This window comes from Panthera pardus, unplaced genomic scaffold, assembly GCF_024362965.1.
Source record: "Panthera pardus isolate Hobbes unplaced genomic scaffold, ASM2436296v1 HiC_scaffold_23, whole genome shotgun sequence".
Classification (NCBI taxonomy): Eukaryota; Metazoa; Chordata; class Mammalia; order Carnivora; family Felidae; genus Panthera; species Panthera pardus.
The window spans coordinates 497472-508627 of record NW_026526799.1 but is presented as its reverse complement, the minus strand read 5'-3'; the positions used below and the strand labels follow the sequence as shown (position 1 = coordinate 508627).

The following is an 11156-nucleotide window of genomic DNA, read 5'->3' as shown; positions in this document are numbered from 1 at the left end:
GTTAAAACACAGGATCCGGTGTCGGGTCCGACTACTATCATTTTGACGCAACGAGGAGAAACATCCAGCGTCTCCAGATGTCTGCGGTAGCTGCACGTGCAAATGTCTCGTCATTTCTGTTGGTGACAAAGTCACAGGTGATGTGAGCACGAATGAGCCTTGTTCTCTGCACCAGTCATGGGAGAAATTGCTGAATTTCAGTTAGAGATTAGGGAAAATAAAGATATAATCCACACACCGCCCCCCCCCCCCCCCGCCGCCCCCTGTCCCCATGTAGAAAATTTTCGTCCTTGGGATTTCCATTCTGAGCCCAGTGTTTTCCAGGCTTGTATCTGTGGCAGGACGACCGGTTAGAACTGCCTGCGTGCCTGTGTCGGTCCCGGGCCCCCTGGCTGGAGCCTCGCTATCAAGGCTGGAAATTAACTGTTCCTGAAGGTGATGTGCCCAGTAGCTGACCCTCCGGAAGCACTTGGTGCGCCTGTCCCTGGGCAGAGGACACGCCCTGCGGATGTCTCTCCGTCCCTGGGGGGGCGACTGGACCGCCTGGCACCCTTTCTGTGGACGTGGAAACGGAGACTCCGAGATGGGGGGGGGGGGAGTTTCACGACTGTGTGCGTCACACGGCCGCCAGAGGCTTTTGATCTTGACTTGGGATGAGCACGTGGAGCTCTAACAACCGCGATTCAGAGCCGTGAGGTCAGGGCACGCTCACGGTCAAAGTAGCGGCTGGTTCCGTCTCTTTCTGAGACTCCCAGCACCATCACTGGGACTTTGCTCGTCCACCTTCCCGCCACGGGAGCGTTGGCCCTGCTGCAGAGGCAACGCTGCAGCCCAGCGAAGGTCAATCCCTTGCTCAGGGTCCCACGGCCGGAACATAAACGGCAGAGGGCCAGACCCGGGGTGCAGAGCTCCAGGAACCACAGGGGGACACGTTGCGGTCACGCGGCGCCCGGACCCAGGGAAGGATGCCAGTGGCTCCTGGCCACTCCTTGCGCCTCCTGGCCACGAGCTCCCCCAGGCAGCCGCTGTCCCCGCGTCTGCCACCACCTTGCAGTGCCGTCTGGATTTGAATGTCCACGTGTGTCACCTTAACCGTCTGTCCTCACGACCCCGCAAAGAGCAGCTGCTGCTTCTGCTCCCATTTTACACGCGACGAAATGGAGCTCCCTCCCTGCAGCAACGTAGTCGCGAAGGGCCTGGGGTCTCGTGGAGGTAGGACCCCCAACCTGGAGCCTCTCCCTGAGGCTGGCCCTGTGCACCTGCTGCCCGGATGTCGAGCAGGCCTGGGTTTCCGCCGTGGGGCTCAGGATCACGCGAGGGATTCACGGATGAGCAGGTATCCTGTACCCTAACCTCCTCCTGGCCCTTCCAGAGGGCCCGTCTACACCAGAGGCCCCTCGGCTCCCCGACATGAGCCTCCGGCAAAGACCCTCCTCATCCCTCTGCTGGCGAGCAGCGTCTCTCCCCGGGCACCTGCCCGCTCCGGGGCCTCCCCCCGGGCAAGGCTCCTGCGGCCCCCGCCCCTGTCCCTACCCCCATCTGAGTAGTGCGAGCCCCTCCTCCCTCTCCCTCGTCATCGGGATGCACACTACCCCCCCACAGCACATTCTCTATGTGGACCCCTCAGGTCTCCGTCCCACCCTCCCGCCCCAGCTAGAATATACGTGCCAGGAGGGTGAAATGCTGTTTGGGGCACGACTTTATGCCCACAGCCCAGGGTTCGTGCACACGGTAGACACTCAATAAATCTTGAGTGGAAGGAGATTAATCAGCACAGAACTTCACCAAAACACAAGTGGCCTCCATGAGGGAGAGGGAACTAGAATTTAGTTCCACTGCCCAGCTAATAATGGTGGCCGGGCTGAGGACGTCGGCCAGGGCAGAGACTGGAGGTTGGGGGCGAGGGGCCAGGAAGTCTGAGGTCTCCTCCCCTATCCACCACCCCCCGCTCACTACTAATGTGACCAGGTGTCCGCCCCAGAGTCAGGAAGGAGAGCCGGCCAGAGGTGACAATAGGGCTCCTGTGCGGCGGGCGGCGGGGAGGGCAGGGACTCAGGCAAATGAGCGGGGCGCGCAGATATAGAGGCGTGTGGGCGGTCTGCACTCTGCTTCCAGGGGGTGCTGGCCACGATGGAGGGCGGCCTGAAGCAGCCCGGCCAGGGGAAGGGGCCCAAAGAGGTGGGGGACAGCCAGGCCCTGGCCAAGCTGCAGGAGCTGGCCTGGACGTGGTTCATGGAGACACAGGCGCCCCTCATTCTGCACGACGGAGCCCTGCCCCCCTGGTTTCACGGATTCGTCACCCGCAAGTAAGGCTGCCCCGTCCACATGCCCAGCAAGACCCACAGCCCCTTGGGGCCACTAGAGTGGTCTGGGGGCCCTGGGACAAGCCTGGCTCCTGGGTCCGCTCCTGGGGGCAGGGCGGGGGGCACGCTGGCCCCCACTCTGACCGAGAGGCAGGTGCAGGGTGAGTGCAGACCGGGCCCAGAGAACCGGGTGAGTGACCGGGGGCCGTGTCACCCGTCCCCCAACCAGAACACTGCTCATAAGGAGGCCGACAGAGCCATTTGGGGTGGGGGTCGTCCCGGGCAAACCTGGACGTGCCCTCACTCTGGAATAAAGGCTGCGGTGTGGGATCTGTAACCTGCCAGAGCAGGAAAGGAGGGACAGCAGTCAGCCTGGCCGTCCCACAGCACACACCGGCCAGCAGCCCTCGGGAGTCCCGCACTCAACTTAGCCCTTTGCGGTCCCCGTCTTGAAATGCTTACTTTTTGAGCAAGGGGATCCACACTTTCTTTTTTAATTTTTTTAAATGTTTATTTTTTGAGAGAGAGGCAGAGCATGAACAGGGGAGGGTCAGAGAGAGGGAGACACAGAATCCGAAGCAGGCTCCAGGCTCCTAGCCGTCAGCACAGAGCCCGACGCGGGGCTTGAACTCACAAACCGCGAGATCATGACCTGAGCCCACGTCGGATGCTTAACTGACGGAGCCCCCAGGCACCCCGGGGCTCTGCATTTTCATTCAGCGCCGGGCTGGGTAAAACCTACAGTAGGCCTTCACAGAGTAGGCACTCAGTATCTGGGGAGCAAGTGGTCTACCTACTGCCAAGACAGAAGGTAGCTGGAATTTTCCACCACGTCTCCAAAATACTTGGCACCGTTCAGGAATACCCAGAGCTGCCTAGGGCTGGAAGGGACATGCAGGGGAGACGAGGACCTAGGGGTTGCTGTTGTGACCAGGCTCCAGACATAATAGCACCTCCTCCCTGCAGAAACTTCTTGTGTAGTGCACAACGTGCACAACGGTACAGAGTGGTCCTGTGGCAGGGAGCTCCCCGAAACTAAAGATCTCTAGCTATATGGATTCATTCTTACCACAGAGCCATTCAGGTGCAGAGTGGGTGGCCAGGGTCAGCGGCTATTGTGCCTGCCAGTGAGGCTGCAGTGGAGGGTGATGCATGGCGGTGGGGGCGGTGGGGTCGGGACCCCAACCCAGCCCAAGAGTAAGTCTTGAGTTTGCCTGACTGAGCCGGGACAGAGCTCAGTCCCAGCCGAAGGTCTGAGAGAGCCTTCTACAGAGGGTTGGAGGGGTGTGCGCTGGGTCTGGAGCCCAAGGGCATGGCCAGCAGGGACTCTGAGGCAGGCCCGGGGCCAGCCAGCCGGAAGGGCACAGGCCCCGGTTAACTGCACATCCTCTGCCCAGGCAGACGGAGAAGCTGCTTGGGGACAAAGCTCTGGGCTCCTTCCTCATCCGCCTCAGCGACCGGGCCACCAGCTACATCTTGTCCTACAGGTAGGAGAGGAGCCGTCTGTGAGGCCCCCGCAACGCGGCCATGCAGATAATCACAGGGGCCCGACAGGCCACAGGGCTCGGCTTTCCCCGGGCGCGGTCTCCCACCCTGTCCGCCGATCACAGGCTCAGCGGACGTTTCCTGAGCAGCACTGGCCCTAGGAGGCAGCCCCGGCCTTCAAAGGGAGCGGACCGGGAGCAGGAGAGAGCGTCCCCTGTGGGGGGGCTGGGGGGCTTCCCGGAAGTGAAGCTTGAGCCATCTGCCAGGGATGAAAGAGGGTACGATGGGAGTCCAGGAGGGCCTTTCCAGCCGATGGGGCCGCACGTGCAAAGGTACAGGGGCAGGGGAGACTGCGGGCTTGGGGGAGGCGCGGTGGCCGGGGTGGCAGGGCGCAGGCTCCTGTGGAGGGGGGCTCGCGCGGTTCGAGGGCTCTCCGGCCAGCCTGCGCGGGGAGGCCCAAGCGCCCTGTGAGATGACGAGGGCTGGGCTACGGTACAGGAGAGGGGGCAGGACAGCCAGGACGGAGCGGAGATGGTGACATCAGACCCGGTCCGGAGAGGAGGTTGGGTGGGGGAAGGCAGGAAGAGAGAAGTCCCCTCCCCCGGTCAGGAAGGGGGGGCCAGGGCTCCAGGGCCAACCTCAGAGGCCTGGGATCAGATTCAAAATTATCGCCTGCTCAGACCGCTGCACCTCAGATCCTAACCTTGCCTCTGCGCCTCTGTTTCTTCATCTGTAAAATGGGAACGTTGTAGTATCTTCTTTGTAGGATTGCCGAACGTGTTGGATGAGTTTATACGTTGAACAGTGCTTGGAACATCGTAAGGACTAAATAAACATCAGTCATTATTAAGACACTATTATTCTACGTGCCCGGTACTACGCTAAGTACTTTGAAACACGTGAGCTCAGCAGTTTTCAAATGTCTTTTTAGCATCAAGGCTCTTTTTTCCTAACATGATCTTTGGTGGACTCAGCTCTGGGAATGGATCGATCCGCGGAGCACCACACGGTACAGAAACAGTCCCACACATTCGGTCGCCTGATGTACAGCAGTTCTGTGGGGAAGGCAGTAAGTGGTGGGGAAGCAACTAGATATCCAGCCAGAAAGCAAGGGCCCGCCCATCCCACACCGCACGCAAAAAGTAATTCTAGACGGACCACAGATCCCGGTGAGAAAAGCAAAATAGTACACTTCTCTTTTTTCTAAGTTTATTTATTTATTTTGAGAGAAAGAGCTTGTGTGAGCGAGCAGGGGAGGGGCAGAGGGAGAGGGAGAGAGAAAGAGAGAGAGAGAGAGAGAGAGAGAGAGAGAATCCCAAGCAGGCTCCATGATTTCAACACAGAGCCCAACGTGGGGCTCAAACTCACAAACCATGAGATCATGACCTGAGCCCAAATCATGAGTTGGACGCTCACCCGACTGAGCCACCCAGGTGCCCCAAAACAGTACGATCCTAAAAGAAAACGGGAAACTTTTTCAAGACTTGGAGAAAGGCAAACAATTCTTAAGACACAAAGCTACTAACCATAAAAGAGAAGGTTGATAAATCAGATTTCTTTAAAACTGAGTCTTTTGTTAATCAAAAGATGTCGTTAAGTGAATAAGGGACAAACAGAGAGTTGGAGAAGTTACGTATTGTATTACATGTATCTAACAAAGGACTCGTACCGGAATATATCAAGAGCTCCCGCAAATCAATAAGACGAAGACAATATGATAAAGGCAAAAGACTTGACAGGCGCTTCACAAAAGAGGATACGCCAAGGACCATAATGTGTCGGCATTCAGCAGCATCAGTGACAGGGAGATACAAATGGAACCCACAACGAAGGGCTACAAGGGAAGGACGGGGATGCTGGCCCCACCAGCATACTCCTTGGTGTATTCCCAGCATAAGTGAGCGCACACGTTCGCCAAAACACACGTAAAACAATGTCCACGGCAGCTGTATGTATAGCACCCCCAATCTGGAAAGGACCCAAACGTCCACCAGCATAATGGGTAGATTGTGGATCTTTTCATTAAATGGAATACTACACATCGGTGGGGGAGGAAGGAAGCTAATTCCACCCGGACATGAATCAATCTCAAAGATACCATGTTGAGTCAAAGAAGAAAAACTGATTCCATTTATGTGAAGTTCCACGACCCGCAAACTGATCTCTGACGGCGGGGTCGGGGCCCAGGCTGGAAGGGGGCAGGAGGGGGTCTCTGGGGAGCTGGACGTGTTTCCGGTTTTGCTCTGGGTGCCGGTCCCTTGGGCGTGTTCACGTGTGGAAATCCGTCGCTGCCCACGGTTGGGACATGGGTGTGTGTCGCTGTAGAATTATCCTTCCATGAAATAGGACAGGAGGGGGGCAGGGTTTTACAGGCTGGATTGGGGGTGGGGCCGGAGCCCCATCTTTACAGCGGGGACGGGAGGGGGGGGGACGGACAAGTGAGGCTGAGTGTGTGTGTGCCCAGGGTCGGACCTTGTCTTAAGACTTTGTCCATCACAGAACTTCTGGTATTGATTTTAATTTTCTAGAATATTGCCTTACTGGTTATTTTGATTACGGAGCTTTGTGGTGACTCTTCAAATTCTGCACCCCAGTGAGTGCCCCCCCTCCCCCCCGCTGCTGGAGCAGGCTCAGGCACTCTCCAGGGGTGCAGACCCTGCACGGCCACCTGCCAGCCTGGGCAGTCTGTGCTGGAGCCCCCGCCCCGCACCCTCGGGGGCCCTGAGTCCCTGCCCTGAAGCCCCCACCCCGCGCCCTCCCGGCCCACAGCCCCAGGTCACATGTGCTTGTGTTGCAGGGGCAGTGACCGCTGTCGGCACTTTGTCATCAACCAGCTCCCCGACCGGCGCTACCTCGTCTCGGGGGACACGTGCAGCCACGGCACGCTGGCCGAGCTTGTGCGCCATTACCAGGAGGTCCAGTTTGAGCCTTTTGGGGAGACCCTGTCTGCTGCCTGCCCCCGGGTACGCACTCCTCTCCTCCTGAGTGGGGGCGGTGGGGCAGGGCGCCCAGGCCTGGGGTGTCCACCGCGGGGGCACATGACTGCACTCGCCTTCCCCACTCACTGCCATCCAGGGGCACTCGGTGCCGGCTCGGGGTCCCTATTTGGAAAGGGGAGACCGAGGCAGCATCCCACCTGAGGTCAGGGGCCTGGTGAGCACATGGCAATCTCCGGCAGGAGGCTGGAGGCCGGCCAGGGGTGCGTGACCACACGCCTGCTGTGCCCCCACCACCCCAGCCGGAGGACAGCGATCTGTACGATGCCATCACCCCTGGCCTGGAAAATCCGCCTGCCACGGCGTCTGCCCCGAGGGGCCCAGTTGACGCTGCCAGCCCCTGCCCCTGTCCAAAGCCACCCGTGTCCTTCCTCCACACGAAGAAGAACCTGGACGTGAGTTCCCGCGGCTTCTCTGAGGACAAATGCATGGCGGTGAGGAGCCTCTCGGGGCGGGGCTGTGCCCGTGTCCCCAGGCCCAGCCCTTGGGCTGCGGGGTGTGAGAGCCAGGCCCGGAGCAGTGCGGGCTCACCCACGCCAGGGCCTGCCTCCGGCCAGCCGGATGTGTTCAAGCCTCGGCTGGGTCTTTCTAGCTGTGTGCCTCAGTTTACCATTCCTAAGGTCCCCTGAGGCTTGAATGAGAAAATGAGTAAGAAGTGCCCGAAAGGAGGCCCCTGGGGGGCTCAGTCAGTTGAGCATCTGACTTCGGCTCAGGTCGTGATCTCACGGTTGGTGGGTTTTTGAGCCCCGCATCTGGCCCTGTGCTGTCAGTGCAGAACCTGCTCGGGATCCTCTCTCTCTCTCTCCCTCTCTCTCTGCCCTTCCCCCTCCCCTCTCTCTCAAAAATATTTTTAAAAATTTATATACAAAAAAAATGCCTGAAAATTCCTCTAAACTGTAGGGGAGGTGCCTTTACCTCCTGAGAGGGGCTCAGGGAGGTTTTCCTCCTACACAGATCACAGCACACCCCAGGCCTGAGGCCTTCCCCAGGGTCCGTGGGGGCCTCAGCAGGGCTCCTGCACCCCCCACACTCTTCTCGCTCTTGTCCAGCCTCACTGGCCTGTGGATCTTCCCCGATCACACCAACCTCGCTCCTACCTCAGGGCCTTTGCACTTGCTGTGCCCTTGCTGCAATGTCCTTCCTGCAGATGCCTGCAGCTCACACTCCATTCCCTGCTTGCATGCCATCTTTCCAGAAAGCCCAGAGTCTGCCCTGCCCACCCATCATTGTGCCCATCCCATTACCCTGCCTCACTCTTCTTCGCCCCACCGATCCTGACCCGACAGTCGATCATCTCGTGGCCTGTTATCGTGAGTCAGTCGTATTAGATGACGTAACAGGGTGGGTCGTTGCCCGTCTCCCAGCTTAGAGTGGAAATGCTCGCCACGAAGTCCTTGGCACCTGGGACAGTGTGTGGCACACAGTTTGCTCAGTAAACGTTGGTGGAATAAATACCCAAATGACGGACTCGGGGGTGGTCTGTTCTAGAGGGAGGGAGCGGCGCGTGAGTGGGCTCAGGGGCTCTGAGGGACCAGTGGACCACTGTGCAGGGAGGACAGGGCAGGACGAGTCTGGGCGTCGACGGCAGGCCTCGGATGCCAAGGCAGAGGCCAGACTCAGGAGTACGGGGGCGGCGGGGACCTGAATGGCGACGAACGCCGACACACAGCAGGTAGGCCGAGCCAGTGCGGGGCTCTCAGCTTGTCCGAGACAGTCTTCCGCTCACCTGAGGGCATCTTAGCGACAAGGCCACCTGCAAGACGCCCAGTTTCTTTTCTGTCTCCCCAGGTCCCTGTCAGGGTGCCTCCCCTCCCTGAGAGGAGTGCCCTCCTTCTGGACGAGTCTTTCGGAAGCCCCAACGACATCATCTACTCAGACCTGAGGAAGATGAACCAGGCACGGCCAGGCCTGGGCGCGGAGGTGTCCAGCAGGCACGGCCCGGGCCCAGTTGGCAGCCTGGCTTGCTCCCCAGGCGAGGGGCCCCCGAGGAGACGCTCGGATGGAGGCCGGGACGGGCCTGACGGCCCAGGGCCCGCCCTCTCCGGGGTGAGCCCGGACCGGGGTCCTGTGGTGCCTCCCACTTCCCGGGGCTACCTCCTGGCCCCCCCTTCTGAGGCCCTAGGATCCTCTGCTGCCACCTGGAGCCAGGCGTCTCCGACGCTGAGCCACAGGGCTCAGCCCTGCTCCCAGGACAGCCCGGCAGACGCCTACGAGCTCCTACAGACGGCAGGTCCCCCACCAGAGCCCGGCGACGTGCCAGACCAAGAAGGCGGCACCCGGGCACCGGCCCCAGTTTGCTGGGGCAGCTCAGCCGGGCCCCCACGTCCCGGAACGGGCGCCCCGTCCAGCAAGCTGCCAGGATCCACAGTCTACGGTTACGGGAGCCTCTCGGGGGCCCCGGGGCTCCCCGAGCCCAGAAACACCTGTGAACAAATCCCAGCAGCCAGGAGCAAGGAGACCGGACGGACACACAAGGTGGGCTCCGTGGTGGGAGGGGGTGGCCGCCAGCCCCTGCTGGTGAGAGGGACCCGTGGCCCTCATGCGTGAGCAGCTCAGGTCACTGCGACTGCCCAGAGGGACCCAGAGTTTTCCAGCTCTGTCATATGCTCACAGGTGCTCGTTTGAATGTAAGGTGGGGGGGTCTCTGGGCCCTTCCGAGGTCCTCCTCTACAGACCAGGTTTCCCTGTCCAGGCCACTGCCGGGGTCTCAGAGCCTTGAGAGGTAGATTGGGAGCTGTGCCCCCCACCCCCACCCCACATATCCTGGGACCCAGGTCACCCAGGGCAGGGCCCTGACTCTCCCGGGACCACAGACCCTGCCTGTGGGCAGGCCCTCTAGGAATCCCGTGGCAGCCCCCCCTCACCCCTGCAAAGTCCCACACCCTCTCTGGTCCCTGTTGGTGCCACGGACACCCCCACACTACCCCCCCCCCCCCCGGGGACTGGCCTGGCTGCACCCAGCTCTGGGAGACCCCTTCCTCCCCTCAGCCACAAGGGACAGACCCTTCATCCAGAACCGGGGACTGGAGGTGGGATTTGGGGCACCGTGCGGCCTTCCCTGGGCTGGGGCCCCAGTCTGCAATCAGCAGGCCGTGCCGGGCCTCCCCCTGTCCAGGGGCCCCGGGCTCCAGCATCTTCTCCCTCTTTGCAGCCCGACAAGCACCGGAGGATCTTCTTCACAGACAAGAAGCACAGAGCCTGAGGAGTGCCCGCCGGGGGGCTTCCCGGGGAGCCCGCGGCCCACCCCCGCCTCCCCAGCGCCCCCCACCGGCCCCAAGAGGGGTGAAGGCCCGGGAGGTGGGGGACTGACCACAGGTAGGGTCAGCACCCCCATCCCCAAGGTGAGCACCCTGAGGCCTGGGCTCGCTGACCGGCCCGCCCCTCCCCCCACCCCGCTGACCGTCACCGAGCACGTGGCCAGCCCTGCGCTGGGGCGGCCGTTCTGTCGGGCTGAGCAAGGCCACGCGGTTGTTCCTGAGACCCAAGCCGGTTCCCTCCTGTGGCCCCGTCAGCAGAAAGGGGTGGCCGGCCGGAGCCACGCCGGGGAAGCCCCGGCCTGAGGCAACAGTTCTGACCCTGGAGGGCCGGGCTCCCGGCGGCAGCCCCCCTTGGCCCTTCTCTGCCCCCCGCCCATCCCAGCCGGATCATGCAGGCCGGGCGGCCCTGACCCAAGCCCTTCCTGGCACGGACGGGAAATCCCAGGCCCGGAGGGGAGCGGGAGGCTGCCTGACATGACGCTGACAGCCTGCGCACACACCCCCGTAAAGCAGGCCGGGCCCGGCTGGCTGCGGGGCTCAGCCCGGGTGCACGCCTGGGCCACCCTCGCCTGCCCTCTGCCTCCGGCCGGTCTTGGCCTCTCCGGCTAGTTCTCAGACCTCTCCCCTGAGACCCAGACCCGACGGGCGGCCCGACCGGGCAATCGCCTCTGGACGCAGGCGCTCCTGTCTCCCGCTCTCCCTGGGTCCCTGCCCACAGGGTCCCTCTTCCCCACGCGTCCCCCTCGTGTAAGACTGAGCAGGCGGCGGAGGCAGAAAGCCGACTGACCCCCCCCAGAGGGAGTGCCGTGGCCCCCGCCCGTGTCCCCGAGCTGGCTCAGGCCACGCCTGTGGACTGTGGCGGCCTGTGCCGCTGAGAGGCCCCCTCCAGGGGCCTTGTAGGACAAGGGTACAGCCAGCAGCCCCGTTCAGACACGTGGTTAGCAAACGCTCCATAAATTGTCACTGGAACGACCACTGTCATGAGGGAAATGGACACGGTTGTCACCTTGGGGATCTGGGGCACCAATGTGTTTTCCTCCCAAAGGCACAAAGGTTGAAATAAAAGTTCGTGCCCAAAGCCGGAGGACAACACTTGACCCTGAGGTGACGCGCTG

General features: G+C 61.4%; 1 protein-coding gene across 1 annotated transcript; it reads left to right on the top strand.

Moving 5' to 3' along the window:
* The first annotated feature begins 2078 nt into the window (after positions 1–2078).
* Positions 2079–11138, top strand: SH2D7 (SH2 domain containing 7). The gene is made up of 6 exons (XM_019460490.2): positions 2079–2306; positions 3701–3790; positions 6586–6751; positions 7027–7218; positions 8573–9259; positions 9936–11138. Exons 1-6 carry the CDS (start codon positions 2131–2133, stop codon positions 9984–9986), a joined length of 1362 nt encoding a protein of 453 aa, XP_019316035.2. The 5' UTR covers positions 2079–2130; the 3' UTR covers positions 9987–11138.
* The last annotated feature ends 18 nt before the right edge of the window (positions 11139–11156 follow it).

Coding starts and splice junctions, on each gene's coding strand:
- SH2D7 (XM_019460490.2), top strand. CDS start 2,131: ATGGAGGGCGGCCTGAAGCAGCCCGGCCAGGGGAAGGGGCCCAAAGAG. Junction 6,752..7,026: donor TGTCTGCTGCCTGCCCCCGG/GTACGCACTCCT, acceptor CCACCACCCCAG/CCGGAGGACAGCGATCTGTA. Junction 7,219..8,572: donor CTGAGGACAAATGCATGGCG/GTGAGGAGCCTC, acceptor CTGTCTCCCCAG/GTCCCTGTCAGGGTGCCTCC.